This window comes from Gopherus flavomarginatus, chromosome 1 (genome assembly GCF_025201925.1).
Source record: "Gopherus flavomarginatus isolate rGopFla2 chromosome 1, rGopFla2.mat.asm, whole genome shotgun sequence".
NCBI lineage: Eukaryota > Metazoa > Chordata > Testudines > Testudinidae > Gopherus > Gopherus flavomarginatus.
This window is the reverse complement of record NC_066617.1, coordinates 144,975,006-144,998,791: the sequence shown is the minus strand read 5'-3', so window position 1 is coordinate 144,998,791 and position 23,786 is coordinate 144,975,006. Positions and strand designations below refer to the sequence as shown.

General features: G+C 46.1%; 1 protein-coding gene and 1 pseudogene across 6 annotated transcripts in view; both read left to right on the top strand.

Annotated features, from left to right (window-relative positions):
• The window catches only part of LOC127046376 (scavenger receptor cysteine-rich type 1 protein M130-like), a 45,735-nt pseudogene extending 42,525 nt beyond the window's left edge, over window positions 1–3,210 (top strand).
• LOC127046359 (scavenger receptor cysteine-rich type 1 protein M130-like) overlaps window positions 1–4,923 on the top strand; it is an 809,546-nt gene extending 804,623 nt beyond the window's left edge. For all 6 annotated transcript variants that reach the window (XM_050943267.1, XM_050943264.1, XM_050943280.1 and 3 more), the window contains one exon: window positions 4,424–4,923. In XM_050943267.1, coding sequence (XP_050799224.1) covers window positions 4,424–4,476 — 53 coding nt within the window. In that variant the 3' untranslated portion in view covers window positions 4,477–4,923. The remainder of the gene's footprint in view (window positions 1–4,423) is intronic.
• The last annotated feature ends 18,863 nt before the right edge of the window (window positions 4,924–23,786 follow it).

Sequence of the window (23,786 nt, the reverse complement as noted above, 5' to 3'; positions counted from 1 at the left end):
TTCCCTGCCAGCCTTTCCTGGCATGCAACTATGGCAGCTTATATACATCTGTGTCAGACATGCTGTGACAGGGGGGACATAGAGATTTTATACCCGAGGGCCCATGTCCCACCCTTATTAGTTGGCTTAGCTCCCACTGGTGTTAGTGCATTGGAGACTGATGGCAGTTTATGGGGTAAACTTTATCAGGAGAACGCATTGAAAAGACATTTTAAAAATAATGTCAAGTTTAGGGAGCCAGAGACAAACTCTGAACAATTCCAAGTTACTTACATTTATAATTATTGTAACCAAATGCCTCGAGGAGCAATCCCTCTGGACTAGATCCAGTCACCTCTTTCTAGAACTCCCCCTTCCCCTCGTCATCTGGGAGCTCTAGGATCCACTCAACCAGCTACTGAAATGTATCAAATCAATCTCATCTGTAAATTCCCTCAATCTGAAGGTTCCAGAGGAAGGCTTGTTTTACATCCCTGAGGGTGGAAGTTAAGTCGCTGAGAGATCCCCAGGGACCAATGAGGCTGGCGCATCTGCAGCTTGTAGTTTATTTCTATCTTCACTGTGAATATTCTCTTAATTACTTCACATCTTCACATCAGATGCCCCTTCCGTGCCTGGAGATGTCCTAGGGAATGGTTATGATGATGCCAGAGAAGTGTCTAACACTGAAGGTGACCCTCATTGGGGCAGAATAATGAGAAAGGCACTGGGGCGAATGACAAGGATTCACAGACAGGTGAGTGGAGAACTGTTTGCACTTCACAGAGTCTCTGCAGAGTGGAAGGGCTGGAAATGTGGGGTACGCAGCAAGAGAACAGCTCTGGCCAACCCAACGCTTGTGAGACAAACTCTCCTTCTCTCATCTCTCCATTCCCTCAAAGCAGAGGCTTCAGTGCCTGCCATGGGGAGAGGAACAACAGGGTCCCTGCTGGGTAGTACTTCGTGGTCAAACCAGCAAGATACCTGGGATCCTTCTGCCTCTAGATTCCAAATCTTGTGTTGCTGCCACACCCTGGATGTGCTCGATTCCCACCAGTTCACTGTGCCTGTATCTTTTGGCAGAATCCTATACACCAAAGTCCTGTTACTGCTGCACTAGTGTTAAAGAGCCCATGACATGTCCTGTAAAATCTGGGATGGGCTTTGCCCATTGTCCTTGGCCAATATCTCTCCTCTCTTCCCCATTGTGTCATCAGCAAAGACACCATCAGCTACCCCAGAGGAGGTGCAGTGGTGATGAAATTTGTATTGATTAATACTTGATAAGAATAACATGCTAATGTTCATTACTGGGCAGAGTGAAAGTTATAAGGTTCTTAACTGAGCGCTTCTTGCTGGTAAGTGCTTGGGTTTTGTACATGGAGTGACAAGTAGCTGCAGCTGGCACTTGGCAACTTTACGTGGTCTGGAAACCAAAGGTTTTACTCTCCAGACTATGTATAGAGATGATGGATTAGAACTTGGCATAGACCCAACACTGAAGGGGGAACAATTCCCATCTGTACTGTAGAACAGAGGTTCTTGGACTGGGCAGCACAGAATATATTCTAGGTCAGCATAAGAAGCCAGAGCAGAGAGCAGTGGCTCCTGTCTGGGTGCCCAATTTTTAAGGCAGCTGTCATAAACAGACAGTTAAGGGTTAACTCTTCTTTTACCTCTAAAGAGTTAAGAAGCTCACATAACCTAGGTGACACCTGACCAAAAGGACCAATTAAAAGATAAGATATAAAAAAGAGGGAGAAGGGAAATCAGTCTTTTGTCTGTTTAGTAAGTTTGTGCCGGCATGGAAAGATCCAGGAATCAGCCAGCTAACATTTCTTAAAAGTAGTATTAGAGAAGAAATCTCTTAGATTAATTTTATTTTCTTTTGTGACTTCTTCTTGCATAAGAGGAAGAATCAAATTTGTGTAACTAAGGTTTTTCCCAGAGGGACATCCTCTGTGTTTTAAATCTTATTTAAATCTTATTTAAAACACAGAGGATGTCCATCTGGGAAAAGAAAACTTTTAATTAAAAAAAGGGGTGAAAGGGATACCTCTGTGAGATTAGCATGCAAGGAAATCTCACAGAGGTATCCCTTTCACCCTTTTTCTTTAATTAAAAGTTTTCTTTTTAAAACCTGATTGATTTTCCCTTGTTTTAAGATCCAAGGGTTTTTGGATCAGTGTTCACCAGAGAATTGGTGAAGAAATCTCTCCAGTCTACCCAGGGAAGGGTTATAGGAACTTGGGATGGAGATATTTTGGGGGAAGAGGAACTCCAAATGATCCTTTCCTTGATTACTGTTTAAATAATTTGGTGGTGGCAGAGGAGTACCAGGTTTTAACCTAAGCTGGTAAATAAGCTTAGGGGTTATCTCATGCAGGTCCCCACATCTGTACACTAAAGTTCAGAGTGGGGGTGACACCTTGACAGTAGCATTGCCACCAGCAACAGCGCAGAAGTAAGGATGTTATGGTCTGGTGTTGCTGCTGTTACTTCTCCTCTGCTGCTGGCAGCAGTGCTGCCTTTGAGCTGGATGGCTGGAGAGTTATATGCTTAAATGGCTCTTTTTGACTCAATGCCCTACTGCTTTTCCTATTTAGTGAGAGTTACCTGTTGATTTTTTTAAAAATTGGTACATGTACTCGTGTGGCGAGGAGGGGAGGTGTCAGCTACTGTGAATACATGGAAAGGGGCCACAATCAAATAAGTTTGAGAATCACTGCTGTAAAGTGCACTCCACCTTGCTCTGCAGTCACACATAACCATAGAATGGATCCACTGACTGTATTTCTCCCCCTTGGTATTTTCAGGTTGGAGTCGGCACTCGCTAAGGAGTGAAGTTGTCTCTAGGATGGAGAAGGACTCCTCATCCCTGCCTCCTGGAGACACAGGTTATGATGATGTGGGACATGGTGACTCTGGGGGTTCAATATCATAACAATTTGATTGGACAAAATATCCCCGTGATGATGTAAACGCTTCACCTCTTTCTCTCAGAAATGAAGCCCAGAGAAAGTCTCTGCCTGGTAGATAGACAAAGCAGGTGTTTTTGTAGGATTTGTGTGAATTTGCAGGAAATACAAGAGTGAGTGGGGAAAGTTTCATAAGCTTTCTTTGTATAATTTCCCATTGTTTGGAGGGGGTGGAAGTGTCTTGCTTTTTTGTGCCTATAATTTCTTCAGCTTGACTTTGTGCCTTTTTCATATTAAATCCTTTCTGAAAGTCTTCCCCTTAGTGGATGTTTTTCTTGCCAGATGAATTGTGCAGTTTCCAGGGCTCACCACAAGGAGAGGCTGAAATTAAACAAACCAAGAGACGAGGGGAGGCCACCTCTCGGTATGGCCGGCTGTTTGATAGCAGGCCGGGTTTACACATCAGGCATGTGATAAAAGTGAGAAACCAGGTAGAGACATTCTGAGATGAGCAACATGGTTGTTCCTGGGCAGAAGTGAATTCAGATTTGAAACTTTCATTGAATCCAAGGAAATAAATGCAAAAATTCTCCCTGAGTAATTCACACCTGAAATTAAACAAACTGTGAAAATATTTCCCAATAAGCAATAAATGCAGAGGATGAATATTTCTGCTAGGACAATAATTTTATAGAAAATTATGACAAGAGGAGGGTTAATAAGAATCTGGATTTCCACTGAACCAATAAGGTTACAACAAGTAACAAGTCACTGAGTTGTTATTTAAAACCCCAGTAAAACTGATCATGTTCTCACAGTGGTATGTTTATTTCTGTGACAATCTGCAAATATAGTTTAAAATCGATGCTGAGCTGAGTACTGAACCCTCAGTGAAATCAATACCAGACCGCATCCAGAGGACATCGCTATTTCACAGAAATGTCTGTCTTTCCTTTATCACAAATCCTGCATTCAGTTGGGTCACTTCATCTCTAGAAGGATAGATTGGAAATACAAATGGTGAGAGAAGGTGCATCCAATCATCTGCATTCAGCAGGGCCAGGAGTCATATAAAGAGACAGAAATACAACAATTTACTTTTGAAAGGAGAAAAATACACATCTTCCTAATGTCTTTTTAATACGGCATAGTGATCCTAGGAGACTGAAGGTGGATAAGGGTATGTCTACACTATGAAATTAAGTCGAGTTTATAGAAGTCGATATTTTAGAAATTGATTTTATGCAGTCGATTGTGTGTGTTCTCACTAAGAGCATTAAGTCAGCAGTGTGCATCCACAGTACCGAGGCTAGTGTCAACTTTCAGAGTGTTGCACTTTGAGTAGCTATCCCACAATTCCTGCAGTCTCCACCGCTCATTAGAATTCTTTGTTGAGCTCCCAGTGCCTGATGGGGCAAAAAAAATTGTCGTGGCTGGTTTTGGTTACATGTCATCAGGCCCCGCTTCCTCCATGAAACAATGACAAACAATCGTTTCTCGCCTTTTTTCCTGGGTTACCCATGCAGACAACATACCACAGAAAGCATGGAGCCCACTCAGATCACTACGGCAGTTATGAGCACTGTAAACACCACTCACATTATCCTACAGTATATGCAGCACCAGAAACTTCAAAAGCAGGTGAGGAGGCGACAGCAGTGCGGTGACGAGAGTGATAAGGACATGGACACAGACTTCTCTCAAAGCACGGACCCCGGCAATGTGGACATCATGGTGCTAATAGGGCAGGTTCATGCCATGGAATGCCGATTCTGGGCCTGGGAAACAAGCACAGACTGGTGGGACCGCATAATGTTGCATGTCTGGGACGATTCCCCGTGGCTGTGAAACTTTCACATGCATAAGGGCACTTTCATGGAACTTTGTGGCTTGCTTTCCCCTGCCCTGAAGCGCAAGAATACCAAGATGAGAGCAGCCCTCACAGTTGAGAAGCAAGTGGCGATAGCCCTGTGGAATCTTGCAACGCCAGACAGCTACCGGTCAGTCGGACATCAATTTGGAGTGGGCAAATCTACTGTGGGGGCTGCTGTGATCCAAGCAGCCAATGCTATCACTGAGCTGCTGCTATCAAGGGTAGTGACTCTGGGAAATGCACAGGTCATAGTGGGTGGCTTTGCTGCAGTGGGATTTCCTAACTGTGGTGGGGCAATAGACGGAACCCATATCCCTATCTTGGGACCAGAGCACCAAGGCTGCCAGTAAAGGGGTACTTTTCAATGGTGCTGCAAGCACTGGTGTGTCACAAGGGATGTTTCACCAACATCAATGTGGGATGGCCGGGAAAGGTACATGACGATCGCATCTTTAGGAACTCTGGTCTGTTTCAAAAGCTGCAGCAAGGGACTTACTTTCCAGATCAGTAAATAACCATTGGGGATGTTGAAATGCCTATAGTTATCCTTGGGGATCGAGCCTACCCCTTTATGCCATGGTTCATGAAGCCATACACAGGCACTCTGGACTCAGGAGCTGTTCAACTATAGGCTGAGCAAGTGCAGAATGGTGGTAGAATGTGCATCTGGATGTTTAAAAATGTGCTGGCGCAGTTTACTGACTTGGTTAGACCTCAGTGAAACCAATATTCCCGTTGTTATTACTGCTTGCTGTGTGTGCCGCAATATCTGTGAGAGCAAGGGAGAAATGTTTATGACAGGGTGGAAGGTTGAGGCAAATCGCCTGGCCACTGATTACACGCAGCAAGACATCAGGGCAGTTAGAAGAACACAACAGGGTGCGTTGTGCATCAGAGAAGCTTTAAAAACCAGTTTCATGACTGCCCAGGCTACGGTGTGAAAGTTCTGTTTGTTTCTCCTTCATGAAAACCACCTCTTTGGTTCATTCTACTTCCCTGTAAGCAAACCGTTCTCCGCTCCCCCCTTTGATCACCTCTTGCAGAGGCAATAAAGTCATCATTGTTTCAAATTCATGCATTCTTTATTAATACATCACACAAATGGGGGAAAAGACTGGAAGGGGTGGGGGAGGAGGGAAGCACTGGATGGGGTGGTGGAGGAGGGGAGGAAAGGAGGAGGGAAGGACAAGGCCACACTGCACTTCAAAACTTATTAAATGCCAGCTTTCTGTTGCTTGGGCAGTATCATAGAATATCAGGGTTGGAAGGGACCTCAGGAGGTCATCTAGTCCAACACCCTACTCAAAGCAGGACCAATTCCCAACTAAATCATCCCAGTCAGGGCTTTGTCACGCCTGACCTTAAAAACCTCTAAGGAAGGGGATTCCACAACCTCCCTAGGTAACCCATTTCAGTACTTCACCACTCTCCGAGTGAAAAAGTTTTCCTAATATCCTAAACCTCCCTCACTGCAACTTGAGACCATTACTCCTTGTTCTGTCATCAAGTACCACTGAGAACAGTTTAGATCCATCCTCTTTGGAACCCCCTTTCAGGTAGTTGAAAGCAGCTATCAAATCCACCCTCATTCTTCTCTTCTACAGACTAAACAATCCCAGTTCCCTCAGCCTCTCCTCATAAGTCATGTGCTCCAACCCCCTAATCATTTTTGTTGCCCTCCACTGGACTTTTTCCAATTTTTCCACATCCTTCTTGCAGTGTGGGGTCCAAAACTGGACACAGTACTCCAGATGAGGCCTCACCAATGTCGAATAGCGGGGAATGATCACATCCCTCGATCTGCTGGCAATGCCCCTACTTATACAGACCAAAATGTTGTTAGCCTTCTTGGCAACAAGGGCACACTGTTGACTCATATCCAGCTTCTCATCCATTGTAACCCCTACGTCCTTTTCTGCAGAACTGCTTCCTAACCATTCGGTCCCTAGTCTGTAACAGTGAATGGGATTCTTCTGTCCTGAGTGCAGGACTCTGCACTTGTCCTTGTTGAACATCATCAGGTTTTTTTTGGCCCAGTCCTCTAATTTGTCTAGGTCCCTCTGTATCCTATCCCTACCCTCCTGCCAACTAGACATGGAGCCATTGATCACTACCCGTTGAGCCTGATGATCAAGCGAGCTTTCTATCCACATTATAGTCCAATCATCCAGCCCATACTTCTTTAAGTTGCTGGCAAGAACACTGTGGGAGACCGTATCAAAAGCTTTGCTAAAGTCAAGGAATAACACATCCACTGCTTTCCCCTCATCCACAGACCCAGTTATGTCCTCATCGAAGGCAATTAGGTTAGTACGCTGGGGTGAAGTGGTTGGGTGCCCGGAGGACCCCTCACCGCGATCTTGGGTGTCTAGGTGAGGAGGCTATGGAACCTGGGGAGGAGGGTGGCTGGTTACACAGGGGCTGCAGTGGCGATCTGTGCACCTGCTGCCTTTTCTGCACCTCAGCCATAAGCCGGAGCTTATCCGTTTGATCCTCCAGTAGCCTCAGCATTGCTTCCTGCCTCCTCTCATCACACTGATGCCACCTATCATCTTGCTCCCATCTCCTCTCCTCTTGCTCCCACCACACGTCCTCTCCTGTGTCCCTCCTTGTATTCATTTTCTGCTTCCCTGCACTCTGACACTGTCTGTCTCCACGCATTCTGCTGGGCTCTTTCAGTGTGGGATGACTGCATGAGCTCAGAGAACATTTCATTGCAAGTGTGTTTTTTTCACCTTCTTATCTGCACTAGCATCTGGAATGGAGATGATGGGGGAGCACTGAAACATTTGCAGCTGTGGGAGGAAAAAAGGGAGAGTAGTATTTAAAAAGACACATTTTAGAGAACAGTGGGTAGACTATTTCATGGTGAATTAAGCTGTTAACATTACATAGCATGTTGCTTTCTTTACAAGGTCGCATTTTGCCCATATATTGAGAGCCTACCAATTTGGTGTGAGAGATCACACACAGTGCTGGCAGGCAACAGAATTCGGCTTGCAGGAAGCCATGGTAAACCACAGTCTTTTGGCTTCTTTAACTTTCATAACATGTGGGAATGGTTTCAAACAGCAGCACCCTCATTTCCTATACCAAGCACCCATTGAGTTGGCCATTTAAAAGGAGGAGCTGTGGTTTTCAGGTTAACGTGCAGCACAAACCCAACTAACTCCCCTCCCCGCCCCACAATTCTCTGGGATGATCGCTTCTCCCCTCTCACCACCGTGTGGTTAACAGTGGAGAACATTTCTGTTCAGCCACAGGCAAACAGCCCAGCAGGAACAGGCACCTCTGAATGTCCCCTTAATAAAATTCCCCTATTTCAACCAGGTGACCATGAATGATATCACTCTCCTGAGGATAACACAGAGAGATAAAGAACAGATATTGCCTGAATGTCAGCAAACACTGGGACCATACGTTGCCATGCTTTGTTATGCAGTGATGCCAGACTACATGCTACTCTCCTGGCGTGGTGAAGTGTCCTACCATGGAGGACGAAATAAGGCTGCTCTTCCCAGAAACCTTTTGCAAAGGCTTTGGGAGTACATCCAGGAGAGCTTCACTGAGATGTCCCTGGAGGATTTGCACTCCATCCCCAGACATATTTACAGACTTTTTCAGTAGCTATTCTTGCCCCGAATGCATCCCAGGTCTTTAGGGCAAATTAATCATTAAACATGCTTGCTTTTAAACCATGTACAATATTTACAAAGGTGCACTCACCAGAGGTCCCTTCTCCGCCTTCAAGGTCTGTGAGCCTGCCTTGGATGGGTTGGGAGTGTACTGGCTCCAGGTTGATAAAGAGTTCCTGGCTGTCGGGGAAAACAGTTTCTCCACCTGCTTGCTGTGTGCTATCTTCAACCTCCTTCCTATCATCATCTTCCTTGTCTCCAAAATCTGCATCCCTGTGGCGTGAGAATCTATTGACAGAGTCCACACACAGGGGTGGGGTATTTATAGGGGCACCCCCTAGAATAGCATGCAGCTCATCATAGAAGCGGCATGTCTGGGGCTCTGACCCAGAGCAGTCGTTTGCCTCTCTGGTTCTTTGGTAGACTTGCCTGAGCTCCTTAAATTTCACACGGCACTGCTGTGGGTCCTTTATAGCCTCTGTCCTTCATGCCCTTGAAGATTTTTTCATTTTGTCTTTTGGAACGGAGTTCTGATAGCATGTATTTCTCTCCCCAAACAGTGATCAGATCTGGTACCTCCCGTTCGGGCCATGCTGGAGCTCTTTTGCAATTCTGGGACTCCATGGTCACCTGTGCTGATGAGCTCTGCATGGTCACCTGTGCTGATCAGCTTTCCAGTGTGGTCAAAATGAAATTCAAAAGTTCCCGGGGCTTTTCCGGTCTACCTGGTCAGTGCATCTGAGTTGAGAGTGTTGTCCAGAGCGGTCACAATGGATCACTCGGGGATAGCTCCCGGAGGCCAATACTATCAAATTGCATCTACGCTACCCCAAATTCAACCCAGCAAGGTCGATTACAGAGCTAATCCCCTTGTCAGGGAGGAGTACAGAAATCGATTTTAAGAGCCCTTTAAGTTGACAAACATGGCTTCATCATTTGGATGGATGTAGGGTAAAATTGATCTAACACTGCTAAATTCGACCTAAACTTGTAGGGTAGACCAGGGCTGAGAGGCTGTACCCACCTGTTCCAAAGGTTGTGTCCTCAAAATAGATTTGTGGGACAAAGAAAATGACCACAGAGAGAGGAAGTGGGCCCATTGTGGGTGTTTGTGCTTTGGCAGGGAACCCAGGCTGCTGATGCTGGCTAGGGCCTGGGACTGGAGCATTATAAAGGGAGCGGATGAAGGCTCCTCTCTTCTTTCACGTCGAAGGAATCCTGGCAAATGTTCCTGGGTTTGGCCAGTCTTTCCAGGGGGGTCACATCACTCACAGGCAGAAAGAGGAGGAGCACTCCCCCCAGAATGACACACCTGTCCCTGTTTCCCCACTTTCTTTTTAAAATTCATATGTTCTGCCATCCCTTACTGGCAATTCAGTGGGTTCAAATTTCATCAAACTCTATGGGGATTTGCACTGAGGGAATAAGGGAGTTCCCTAGCTCATGTTAGATTGCGATTGTGATTCCTACAGAGGACAGCTTGCTTACTTACGAGATCAACGGTCATAGGTCACTGCTGTGGTTAGAGGTTGATCGATGTTTGGCTGCATCTGTTTGTCCTCTCCATGTGCTGCCCCAGCCCTGTGCAAACAGCTGGCATGGCAGACCTCGAACAAACTGCCCAATGATCATAGAATCATAGAAGATTAGGGTTGCAAGACAACTCAAGAGGGCATCTAGTCCAACCCCCTGCTTAAAGCAGGACCTAATCCCCAATTAAATCATCCCAGCCAGGGCTTTGTCAAGCCTGACCTTAAAAAGCTCTAAACAAGGAGATTCCACCACCACCCTAGGTAGCCCATTCTAGTGCTTCACCACCCTCATAGTGAAAAAGATTTTCCTAATATACAACCTAAACCTCCCCAATTTCGACATGACATCATTACTCCTTGTTCTGTCATCTGGTACCACTGAAAACAGCTGAGCTCCACCCTCTTTGGAACCCCCTTTCAGGTAATTGAAAGCAACTATCAAATCCCTCCTCATTCTTCTCTTCTGCAGACTAAACAATCCCAGTTCCCTCAAACTCTCCTCAAAAGTCAATAATTTTTGTTGCTCTCTGCTGGACTCTTTCCAATTTTTCCACATCCTTCTTGTAGTGTGGGGCCCAAAACTGCACACAGTACCCCAGATGAGGCCTCACCAATGTTGAATAGAGGGAAATGATCACGTCCCTCAATCTGCTGGCAATGCTCCTACTTATACAGCCCAAAATGCCGTTAGCCTTCTTGGCAACAAGGGCACACTGTCAACTCATATCCAGCTTCTCGTCTACCATAACCACTAGATCTTTTCATGCAGAACTGCTGCCTAGCCATTTGAACCCTAGTCTGTAACAGTGAATGGAATTCTTCCTTCCTAAGTGAAGAACTCTGCATTTTACTTGTTGAACCTCATCAAGTTTCTTTTGGCCCAGTCCTCTAATTTGTCTAGGTCACTCTGTATCCTATCCCTACCTTCCAGTGTATCTACCACTCCTCCCAGTTTAGTGGCATCTGCAAACTTGCTGAGGGTGTAATCCACACCATCTTCCAGATCATTAATGGAGATATTGAACAAAACTGGCCCAAGATCGACCCTTGGGGCACTCCACTTGATACCAGCTGCCAGCTAGACATGGAGCCATTGACCACTACCCGTTGAGCCTGACGATCTAGCTGGCTTTCTATCCAAATTATAGTCTGTTCATCCAGCCCATAGTTCTTTAACTTACTGTCAAGAATACTGTGGGAGACCGTATCAAAAGCTTTGGTAAAGTCAAGGAATAACATGTCCACTGCTTTCCCCTCATCCACAGAGCCAGTTATTTCATCATAAAGGCAATTAGGTTAGTCAGCCATGACTTACCCATTGTAAATCCATGCTGACTGTTCCTAATCGCTTTCCTCTTCTCAGAGTGCTTCAAAATTGATTCCTTGAGGACTTGCACCATGATTTTTCAAGGGACTGAGGTTAGGCTGACTGACCTCTAGTTCCCCAGATCCTCCTCCTTCGCTTTTTAAAAGATGGACACTACATTTGTCTTTTTCCACTCATCTGGGAAAGAGAGAGAAATTACCAACTGGACTTGGTAGAGAAGCCGAGCCTCTGCTTCAGTGAGTCCCACCTCTCCAAAAATCCACAAATGGGAACAGCTGTGTCCTACATACAGTGAGACAGGGGACATTGCTGAATATGTCATCACCTTTGAGATGCTGTGTGTATTTCACCAGATTCCCAAGGACCAAAAGATGCCCACTTTGGTTGCCAAGGTGACTGGTATAGTTCTGGATATATTCAATGGGATGCCAATTGAGAATGATTCATATTATGGTAAATTCAAAGAAATAGTTTTGAAACAGATTCAGATTATACCTGAAACATCTAAAGTAAAATTTAGAAGCCATAAGAGCGGTATTGGGATGGGTAATGTGGCATATGTAAACCAGATGAAAGATTTGATGGATAAGCCGGTAAAAGGAAAAGGTGTTACAAGCTTTGAGGGAATGTGTGACCTCGTTGCTCAGTAACATTTCCTGAGTATATGTAAAGATGAGGTAAAACAGTGTTTATGGGACTAAAAGGTGAAAACTGTGGACAAACTGGCTACTGTAGCTGATCAGTTTGAGAAAACTCAAGAATCTATTGCAAACGAACCACAGGCAGAGGCGTTTAAACCTGGTGGGAAACAGAGTTCCCTATTTTACCCCTGGGAAGAAAGAAGGTGGCTCGTAGGCTAGACGGTCACTGCCCAAATCCATCCCACTAGCTCTCATCCCAAATCTCCTGTAAAAACAGAGGAGCCCAGAAGATGCTATCACTGTAATTCCACTGAGCACCTGATGAATAAATGCCCTGTGCTGGGGATCGGGAAGGGGCAGAAACAGGCAGCAAGCAACTCATGGGAATGCTGCTACCCTGAGCACAGAGGCACCTCGGGCAATTGTCACTTATCATTCAGAGTTTGTAAAAGTAACTTTTGCCCAGCCAGACATGAAGCACATAAAGGCTGTCAGGATTAGTGGCAGAGAACACCTGGGGTGGGAAGACACAGGGGCAGAAATTTCTGTGTTTAGAAGGAGATTTGTCCAGGAAAGTGACTTACTGCCAGGACAGATGGCAGAGCTTTTATTAGTGAGAGGTCACAAAATCCTTGTGCCTTTGGCTAAAGTGCACATAGAACGTGAGGATTTGGGAACTGTACTCTCTGTGGTGGTGGTAAATGTTAACCCGATTGCTTTGTTACTGAGGAATGATTTCTTCTGTGTAGCTTGGGCTTTCAAGGAGAAATTTTACACTGGAACCCCAGTGGGAAAGGGTGAAGTTCAAGGAACTGCTGAAGGAATGGGGGCAGTGTCTCTAATTCCTCTGCAGCAGTGGGAAGCAGTATGCTTCCAGGGGTGGGTGTGGTTGAGACCAGCTCCTGCCCACTAGCTAAAGACAGTGTCTCCTCCAGGGGGTAAGGGAGTGTGTTCCCTGTCAGTGAGGAAACTGTCCAGATTGCTGGCTGCCAGCAGGTTGCAGTTAAGTGAGGGACAGACCTCACTCTAGAGGGCACAGGGAGATGTGTCCTAGAGGGAAGCGCAGAGGAGGGTAATGGAATCCTAGAGACCACTGAGGTGAGTGACGGATCCATGGACTCTGTAGCTGGCGGCAAACCCAACTCAGAGAGGGAGTAGGGTGTAGTGCTTGCCAGTGAAAGAACTGTTCCAGCTGTTAGCTGTGAGCCCTTCACAGCTGAACAGGGGAAAAATCCCATTGTAGAGAACACAGAGGTGTGTGTCTTAGAGAGGAGCCCAAAGGAGAAAACCAACAAAGAATTGGTGGGAGTACAGGAATGTCTCCTAACAGATTACATGGGGAGCGGGGGGCGCTCAGGATAGATTTGCTGTGTCAGTGTCTGTGCTCCCAACCCGTGGCTCAGGTTTTAAGAGGGAACTGTGTAAGTAACAGTCCTCCTGCAGGGGAGCAGCCATACAGCTGACCTCTTGCAGACAGAGAGGGGTGACAGATGGTACTCCAATCCATGTCCCACTTTTGCAAAATGCTGTTCCTGGTGTGCTTGTGAAAACTGTCTCTTTAAGACAGGATGGGAAACCTACTAAAGATTTGAGTGTCAGTGAAAATGCTAAAGACCCACGTGTGAAAGGGCAGGAGGAAGCAATTTCCTGGGTGGGTAAGATACAGGAAACAGCTAAGGAAAAGCTGTTGGAAGATCAAAGCCCTCTAGGAAAAAGGGGTGGGGAAAGTTCCAGTGCTGGGTGTGAAAATCACAAGGAAACCCTGGGGGAATGAACTGTGTATAAGCATAGCCCTGGGTTTGTAACACAGCCCCACAGAGGGCTGGCCACCATGCAAGGTCCCCTCACATCCTTACCTCTCCAAAATCTCAAAGAGCTACATAAACTGAGAACCTTTACTGAAGGGGACTGTCATAACTTTCCTACTCAGATCTGAACCTTAGTGTTCAGAACATGAGAAGCTAGCATGAAACCTCCAAACTTAATTACCAGCTTGGATCTGATATCGCTGCCACCAGCCAGAAGATTCCAGTGTCTGGCTCACTGTGGTCTCCCCAAAACCTTCCCTGAGGGACCCCAAGACTCAGATTCCTTGAGTCTCACAACAAAGGGGAATAAACCCTTTCCCTTCCCCCTCCTCCCCTCCTGGTGTTCCCTCCCTGGGTTCCTGGAGAGATATACAGATTCAAGCTCCGTGAATCTAAACAAAGGGATTCCACCCTCTTTACCTCCTCCCAGATTTCCCCGCCTGGGTACTCTAGGAGATTCCCTGCTTCAAGTCCTTGAAACACCACACTGAGAAATCAAATATTTCTCTCCCCTCACCCAGAGGTTATGCAAATTCAGGCTTAGTAAATCTAACACAAAGAGATTCTCTCTTCCCCTCTGTCTTCTTCCTCCCACCAATTCCCTGGTGAGCTGCAGACTCAATCCCCTTGAGCCCCCACTAAAAAAAAAATCCAACAGGTCTTAAAAAGAAAGCTTTATATAAAAAGAAGGAAAAAGACATAAAATGGTCTCTGTATCAAGGTGACAATATACAGGGTCAATTGCTTAAAAGAAAAAAATGAATAAACAGCCTTATCCAAAAAGAATACAATTTAAAACATTCCAGCAACTACACACATGTAAATACAAAAAAACAATATAAACCTATTGTCTTACTATCCTTGTACTTACAACTTGGAAACAGAAGATTAGAAAACTTGGAGATAGAGAGATCACTCCCAGAGCTGAGCGGGTCACCAAACCGAGACAAAGAACTCACACCCAAAACTTCCCTCCACCCAGATTTGAAAAAGTCTTGTTTTCTGATTGGTCCTCTGGTCAGGAGTTTCAGATCACTGTTTGTTAACCCTTTTATAGGTGAAAGAGACATTAACCTTTAGCTATCTGTTTATGACAGGGACACTGGGCAAAACACTAACAGGGAAAAAAGACCAGCATTTGAACACATGCTATGGGTCAGGGAGGAGATGAAAAACTCAGTGAGTATTAGACAAACCAGACTGTCTAAACCAAACGTGTGGTGTGATGAAAATACTTGGAAAAGCCTACCTGTAATAAAAGATTTGCTGGTACTGTTAATTCTCACGATGCAAAGTTTCTTGTTAATGGTTAAGATTATAACAAAGAATTTGGTACTGATGGTAAATCCTTTGAAAAGCTGTAAGATGCATAACTTTAGGAAAAGCTTTTAAATAAGCTAGGAGTGGTGTCAAGGAAGCCCTATAAAAATATTGCTTCTCAGCTAATACCTGTAAGCAGGCCTAGAGCTTGGCACAGCAGGGTAATCATAACAAACCTACTCATCTGTGTGGAAGGGGAAACTGAGGCACACTACCTTATGGCACTGGTGGCTAAATTACAAGACCCCTGCATTCTAAAAGATATTGATATCTGCATTAGGTTAACAATGCTCCACACAAAAATGTTTTCAGGCAACCAGAAAAAAAAGGAACACAGAACTTTTCAAGAACACCTGTGAGTGACACTACAATGTTGGTACTGCTTGGAAGTTGTATGGCCAAAACCTAAAGAGAGCTTTGGGCGCACAGCCCTCACATTAGTCAGTGACTAACACTCCTGCAGTAAACTAAGGAGGGAGGTGTGACACCTTGGAACCTCATTATTCAGCACTGTCATATAATTAGGATAAGTTTTGCACAAAGTATGCCTTGTGAGATATCATTCTAAAAGTCTTGACCTGTGAGACATTAGTATCTCATTGGATTGTATGTGCTATCAACGTATATGAAGTTCAGCTACGAAAGTGTTACTGAAACATGTTGTGAGGTTGAAAACACCCACAAGCAGCCTTTCAGGTACAACAGTAACAAGGTTATTCAATGGTAATGGTTTATTGAGGAAATGCACATAAACACAGAGATTACCGCAGGAACTGTGTACAGTAAGAAACCTCTCAGCGCTAGCACTACACAGTGGGAACTGTTTAACCCAGGTCACAGCAAAAGAGCTTTCCAGCAAGTGTGAAGAAGATATAAAAGAGGAAAATGACATCATGGTGGTACCTCAGTCTCCCTACAACAAGACACCTGGAAACACCTAAGGAACAAAGACAGAACTGGGAGAAGTGATGGTCCCAGGCTAAAGGGATTTCTAGCCTGTGTATGAAAATCTGAAAAACTCATCTGCAAAGCAAAGGCAGCTTGTGCCTTAAGAATCTACTTGCCTGTCTATCATTCAGGGTGAGAATTTGCTAATTCATATCCTACCCAGGGCAGTCCCTACCCATACTCAAAGTACACAGGTGCATAGGGCACCACATGCTGCTTCAGCCCCTGTCTTGCCTCTTCCTACCCCTGCTCCACCCCAGCTACACTCCTTCCCCAAAGCCTCTGCCTGCACCCCACCCCAGCCCAGCCCTGCCCAGCCCTCACTCACTCCTTCCCCAAAGCCTCCGCCTCTGCCTCTTCCTGCCCCTGCTTCTCCCCCATTTCCTTGAGGACTGCAGTAGGGCCACACCTACACTTACCAGCAGCAGGAAGTGCAACAACCTAGCCCCAGCCATTCTGCCAATGAATTCTAGGGGGTGTTTCCTCCATACCTCCCAGGCCAGCCCCTCCAACTCCTGTAGAGAGTTGGGGTTCCATGCATCCCCTCCTCCCCACGGGGGGGGCTGCATATGGCCCTAGAATAGCAAGGGATGGCCCTGATCCTACCTAGCTACTATGTTAAGCTTAGTTTGCATTTTTGTTTATTTACTAGGTAATCTGCTTTGATCTGTTTGCTATCACTTATAGTCACTGTAAATGTATCTTTTTATAGTTGTTAAACTTGTTTTATGTTTTAATCCAAACCAGTGTGTGTTTGATTAAGGTATCTGGAGAGAATTTCAGCTTGGTTACCACAAGTCTGCATGGTCTTCTTCACATTGAGGGAGAGGCGGACCAGAGTATTAAACCCATACACTGGCCAGATTTGATCAGAGCAGGATAGTACTGCTCTGGGGTCCTAGGCTGGGAAGCTGGGGGTTAGAGAGCCTGCCTGTGTGCTCCTACCTGTATGAATGCTGGTGAAAGTGCAGGCTGGAGGGCTTTGCACCTTTTCACAGCAGCATAGTGTGAGAGGGAGCCCAGGCTGGTGCGTCAGGGGGCTCGGTGGTACCCCAGTTCCAGGTGGCACCCTGGGAGAACCTGTCAGAACCCCATCACAGGGTCTCATACAGAGCTGATTGGAAATTCCCTGATAGAAGGCTTTTACATTTAGCCAGGCTGCTTTGTCAAAATTGAAACATTCTGCAGAGACGGTTCCGGCCAGCTCGCCCGTCTGGCTCCCCAACAGCTCATCTGGTGGGCTGACAGGGAGCTGGGAACATGGAAGTTCTGGGAACACCTTTTCCCAAGTTCCTAGTCTCATGGCTCATTGTAGCCTGATCTTCCAGGGGTTCCAGGATCTGCAGCTCCATGGCAGTCACCCATACAAACTGCCCCTGAACCGGGGACCCTGCAGCTTCCAGGTCTGCAGCTCTAGGACTGCCAATCAGGCAGACTGCCCCTGAGTCAAGGATCCAGGGGCTTTCCCTTTCATAGAAAATTTTAAAATGTTGGGTTTTCATTCCAAATCATACAGAAACCAAACCACAAAATATCAAAATCCTCCGGGAAATGGAGGGAAAACACTCCCCAGGGAATTTCATTGTAAGTAAAAGTGCTCTCATAGGGAGATGAACTCCTCATAAAAGGGAATCACAAAATTTTCCCCTTGGTCTGTGATAAACTTCATGTCCTGGAGGTTGCATGAACCAAAGAAAGGAGCAGGGTGGGGAGAAAAATCTATCCATTTGTTTTCCATTTTTGAACAAAACTGCTTTCTTTACAACAGCAGCCATAGAAGAAAGCAGGATGAGTGGGCAGCAAATATACTGGGTCCGAGTCTCCTGTCACCTGTGGGGGTGTTAAACTGGAATAACCCTTCTGAAATAAATGGAATTTTACCTTAGTGAGAAACTGGTATAAGCGAGATCAAGACTGAGCTTGGTGAGGCTGAAGGGATCATGACCTCTCAGGTCTCCTGTCCTCCGATTCTGCAAATATATTTGGAAATGGCTGACACTGTAGTGGAATGTGGCCTATTCCAAAGGTAAAAACATGCTTTTCAATAGTATTTCTGAGCCTCAAGGGAAAGTCATCTCTGGTAAGACAGGTTTAGCAACAGCCAGAGACAGGATGACCTCTTCCACCAAAGCAGTCAGCATTCCAGAGAACGTGGATTTAATTGGAATGTACCAATGAGAAGAACGGTCTTGTAACTAAAAGTATCACGAGATGTGGGCTCTGCCTCTGCCTGCTACAAATTATCTGGCTGACCTTGGCCAAGACACTTAGGCTGAATTTTTTGAAATCTGGGAACTTAAAGAAGCAAGTCTTAAAACCAGGCCACTTGTTCATATTCTTCATTTTATGCTCCCCACAGTCAGAAACAAAAGCCTAGAACTATTGGGAATCCAGGGGTGATCGGGTGCATCCCTGCCCACAGCTGAAGACCCCTCCCCCAGCCTAAGGGGAGGAGCTACTGAACACAGGCTCAAGCAAATACAGAGGAGAAGTAATAAGAAAACAGGGACAGCAGGAAGGGCTACAGTTTCAAAAGCAGGGATCCAGATGGGGACACTGAGCACAGAACCCCAGACAGCACCCACTGCTCCTCAAAGGTGTCTAGGGAGTCAGCAAACATGGCCCAGAGAAACTCTGCCTGGATATGTAATTGAAGGGAGGAGTGGAAATAGGCCCACAGTCGCAGAGCACCTTCCCATCCAGAGACAGACACGAGGGTGAGGAAATGAAAATATGGAGCACAAGCATGTACAGCTGTTCCCTAGGCACGGTTCAAAAATGAACCTGCTGTAAGTCACACAGCCAGCTTGGGTTATGCGGAGGGAGGCCAGGGGGGCAGGGGACCTTGAGGAGCAGGGGACCAATGAAAAGGTCTAGAGGGTAAAGGGTGAGAGGCAGGCTGGGAGCACCCTCCACAAGACCTCCTCAAGGAATACCCAAGAGGTGGGCAGTAAGGCAGCCCTCACCTTCTGGAGTGTGTGCCATGGGGTTTGAGAGGTGGAAAGCCCCATGTGCTTGCCAAATGCCAGTGGATCCACCCAGTCCCTCTGGTCGTAGTCCAGGAGACCTCCGATTCTGGTGATACCTGCCAGGACCAACCTCCAGCACACTGATGGGGATTCAACCAAAGCCTGCACTTCGTCAGTTCTGGGAGAAGGGCAGGCACAAGTCCACCCATATCTGACATCTGAAGGCCCGTCCCCTAGCCTAAGGAGATGAGCGACTAAATCCGAGGTTCAAGTGATTTTTGGGGACAACTAATAAGAAAACAGAGTCAGGAGTGAGATCATAGAATCATAAGCTGGGAGCTAGAGGCAGACACCAAGCAAGAACCTCAGATAGCGCCCACTGCTCCTGCAAGGTGTCTGGGAGCCAGCAGATGTGGCTCAGAGGAACTCTGCCCAGACACGTGATCAGAGGGAGGAACAGAAATAGGTTCCACAGTCACGGAGCACATTTCCGTCCAGCATACTCCTCCTGGTTTTATAGATGGTCACTTTGGTCAATGCCAGGAGGAGGTAGATCAGGGGAATCTCATGACTTCATGGGGCCATGGACATGGTGTGCATAAATCAGGAGGTGCATGGAAAAGTGGAGGCAGAGCCTTAGGAAAAGGTTTTGAAGGAGCCAGCAGAGGTGCTGCAATATGGCACACTCAAATGTGTGCCAGCGTCTCCCTCATGCCGCAAAAGGGGCAGGTGTTAGGGTTGGGGGGTGAACCGTGCCAAGTACATGCCCATGTTCATGTCTCCATGAAGGAGCCACCAGCTGATATCCCTGGTGGTCGTGGGACCCAAGTGGAATACAGGCTGGTCCAATGGAGTTCCTCACCCACAAGAGATGGCAGAAGGGCCCACCACTTAGTATAGGGGCAGGACACAAGGGTGAGGAAATGAAATGTGTGGAGCATGAGTGTGTACAGATGTTTCCTTGGTGTTGCTCAGAAATGAACTGGCTGCAGATCATGCAACTGGCTCATACTGTAGGGCTGAAGCAGCTGGGTGTGGGGAGGGGGGACTTGCTTGACAAGGGCTCGATGTAAAGATCTGGAGGGCCAAGGGCAAGGGGCGGGTGGGGAGCATCCTCCTGCAGGACCCACTCTGGGAAAGCCCAAGAGATGGGTGGTAAGGCTGGCTTCTTCTCCGGGAGTACATGTCAGGGGGTCTGAGCGGTGGAGAGCACCATGCACGGATATAGCACCCAGGAATCCACCCAGTACCCCCAGTTGTAGTCCAGAAGGTCTCCAGTCCTGGTAGTTCCTGCCAGGAACAGCCTCTGGCACAAAGATGAGGACTCCAAGAAGGCTGGCACCTATTGAAATCTGGGAGGCAGGCAGGTGCAAGTCTGCCCACATCTCTAGGCCCCTCCCCCAGCCTAAGGGGAGGAGCCACTGGACCCAGGTTTCAAATAATTACAGAGGACAACTAATGAATAACAGGGTCAGAAGTGAAGGTCACAGGTATTAAATCAGGGATCTGCAAGGGGACACTGAGCAGAGAAATTCGGACAGTGATACTGCTCCTCAAAGGTATCTAGGCAGCCAGGGGACACCACTCGGAGGAAATCTGCCTGGACAGGTGAGCTGAGGGAGGAATGGAAGTAGCCCCCACAGTCACAGAGCACTCCCTCATCCAGCATACTCCTCCTGGCATTATAGATGGCCACCTTGGCCAGCACCAGGAGATGGTTCACGAGGAGGTCTAATGATTTCATGTGGATATGGACTGAGTGTGCATAAATCAAAATGTGTGGGGGAAAGCACGGTCAAAAGAAGAAGGTTCTGGAGGAGCTGGAAAAGGGGTTGCAACCTGGAACACTTTAAAAAACATGCGCCAGGGTCTCCCTCACACTGCAAAAATGGCAGACATCAGGGACAGAGGTGAACTGTGTAGGTATACACCTATGCTCACGAATTGTATGTCGTACAAGCATGTACAGATGTGTTCCTTCCAACCCAGGAATACCTGTCCCACATCCCCTGGAGTAAACACACATGCACCAGAATAGTACAAGGAATATAGGAAAGGAAAATACTTCACCGCAGAGGGATGAATGGAGAAAAACAACAGGGGGGAAGATAGGAGGAGCAGTAAAACAGGGTTACATCCAACACAAGACCCCAGTGGTACTACAGTCTGAAAAGGGCAGATACTGAGCAAGGAGTCCTGGGCAAAGTTCCAGTCTGGCAGTGAGTCTTCGGTGCCAGTAAACTTTCCCCAGCAAACCCCTGCTGTGCCCTCTTCTGCTGCTCTCTAGAAAGCCACACAGAGCAGCAATCTCCCCAGTTAACTAGCTACAGCCTTCATCTTTATTCCCAATGCAAGGTCACAAGCCCCAGTACTCACAGCCCCACAGAGCTCCAGGTCAGGCTCTGGTTTATCCTTCTCAGGCGATTCCTGCCTGACACAGTGCTCCTCCTGGCTCCAGGCCTGGGGTGGCCCCAGTCAGCCGCTTTGTCCATCCCAGGTTCCAGGCTAGTTCTCTGCTGCTTTACATGAGGGCTTGCTTGGTGTAGCATTCTTGTCTGCAGCTACAGACATACCCGCCCTGTCGCTCTCCCACTCCCCAAGCCCCTGAAACAACATGCACTTCTTCTGCCTCAGAACAAGGTTTTAAAGGGGCAATCAGGGTTCCCTCCCCACTCTGAACTCTAGGGTACAGATGTGAGGACATACATGAAAGACCCCCTAAGCTTATCTCTGCCAGCTTAGGTTAAAAACTCCCCCAAGGCACAAATTCCTCTGTGTCCTTGGAACGGTAGCGCTGCCAACACCAAGGAGTTAGACAAAGATTCAAGGAAAAGAACCACTTGGAGTTCCTATTCCCCCCAAATCCCCCCAAGCCCGTTCACACCCTTTCCTGGGGAGGCTTGAGTATAATATACCAACCAAATAGGTTCACAAAGTGGCCACAGACCAGCCCTTGGGTTTTTAGGACACTAAAAACCAATCAGGTTCTTAAAAGCAGAACTTTATTATAAAGAAAAAGTAAAAGATGCACCTCTGTAAGATCAGGATGGAAGGTAATTTTACAGGGTAGTCAGATTCAAAACACAGAGGATTCCCCTCTAGGCAAAACTTTAAAGTTACAAAATAAATAAACAAATAAATAAATAAAAATCAGGAGTAAACCTCCCTCTTAACCTAGGGAAAATTCACAAGCTAAAACAAAAGATAACCCAATGCATTTCCTTCCAATTACTTATAATTTGTAATCTTAGATGCTTATTTCAAATATGGCTTTAGGAGATGTATTTTCCCTGCCCTGGTTCCTCGCTGACCCAGAGAGAACACACAAAAAGAAGAAAAACTAAAAACCTTCCCTATAGATTTGAAAGTATCTTCTCCCCTCATTGGTTCTTTTGGTCAAGTGCCAACCAGGTTATTTAGCTTCTTAACGCATTACAGGTAAAGAGGGATTTTATGCTACCCTTAAGCTGTATGTTTAGGATGGGAGCTATACTCCCTGAACGCCAAGGGCGTTACACTGGCAAATAACTAACTAAAAAGTGTTAAGTAATTAACACTAGAACTATTTGTTAGAGTCTGAAAACAGACTAAGAACAAATAGGAACAGAATTCCTCAAGAATCTTCAGCAGAGACTGCAATTCATGATTTTTCAATCTATTCTCAAGAGATATGCTAAATGTTGTTTTTATGACTGAGTCCCACCAATAGTGCACAAGACTGCCCAATGGCTTTGTGCTCTGTGATTGTCTCAGACTAGTTTTGTTAGTCTCTAACTTTCAGGAGCACTAATATTCAAGCACAAAAAACAATGTAATATCTACAGGAGAAAGAGATCTCCATCTCTTACACCTTATAAATTTAGGGATGAATTCACGAAATTTAAATGTCATTATGGGTACATAACTGTTGAAACACTGTTTCCAACAGAATGTTGCATAGCTGTTGGGAAGCATATTGTTTGCCTACTTTTTAAAGAGAATTGATATTCAATCCACATAGCTGCCTGCGTGACATTTCAGACAAAAATACAGATACACAAAAAATCCCAGGCAGGCTATTATTTATTGTTTGTATCCCAGAAGTACTTGGAGGCCACAATTGGTGCTTGATGCTGTTCTAATGCAGAGCAAAAAGGCACTTCCTCCCTAGAAGAACATACATCAAAACTGAAGCTAAGACACAACAAGTAATTGTAACAACAATTGAAAAGAATGAGGGATAAATAATGAGGGTAAAAGTAACAAGATCACATGTTTACAGTGGCCAACTATGTGCACGGATGGATGGTTTTGAGTTGGTTCATGTCTTTAATATAATTAAGTAAGATAAATATCAGAAGTTCCTACTGGAGACATCTACTTCTCCGCAATCAGTTGGCAACTTACCACAGGAGTCTGGAAGAAGTTGGTCTTAAGGAGCTATTTTGAGAAGCACAGTGTAATGGATTTGCAGATTAGTTTAGAGGGAGTGACCCTGCATAAAAGAGTCAGAATGGAAGAAAATGGGAATGTGCTTGTGTGACAGGTTAACTAATTGATGATAGGGGCTGGCAGCACTGGCAGAGCAGAAGGGGCAGGATTGTATACAAGAGTAGACAAGTGGGGAAGGTTTAGGTTGTGAAAGGCCAATAAAGGAGGAACAAAAAGTTTGCATATGACATGTTCTATGGAACTGAAGAAGAGGACTGATATTGTCACTGTGACAGGTCAAATATGTGACTTTGCAACATCATTTTGACTAGACAGGAGAGTGACGCGGGTGCCAGAAAGGTCCAAGAGGATGCAGATAAGCACTGGAGAGATTTTTAGTCATTAGACTGAGGGAATAGGCCTGAT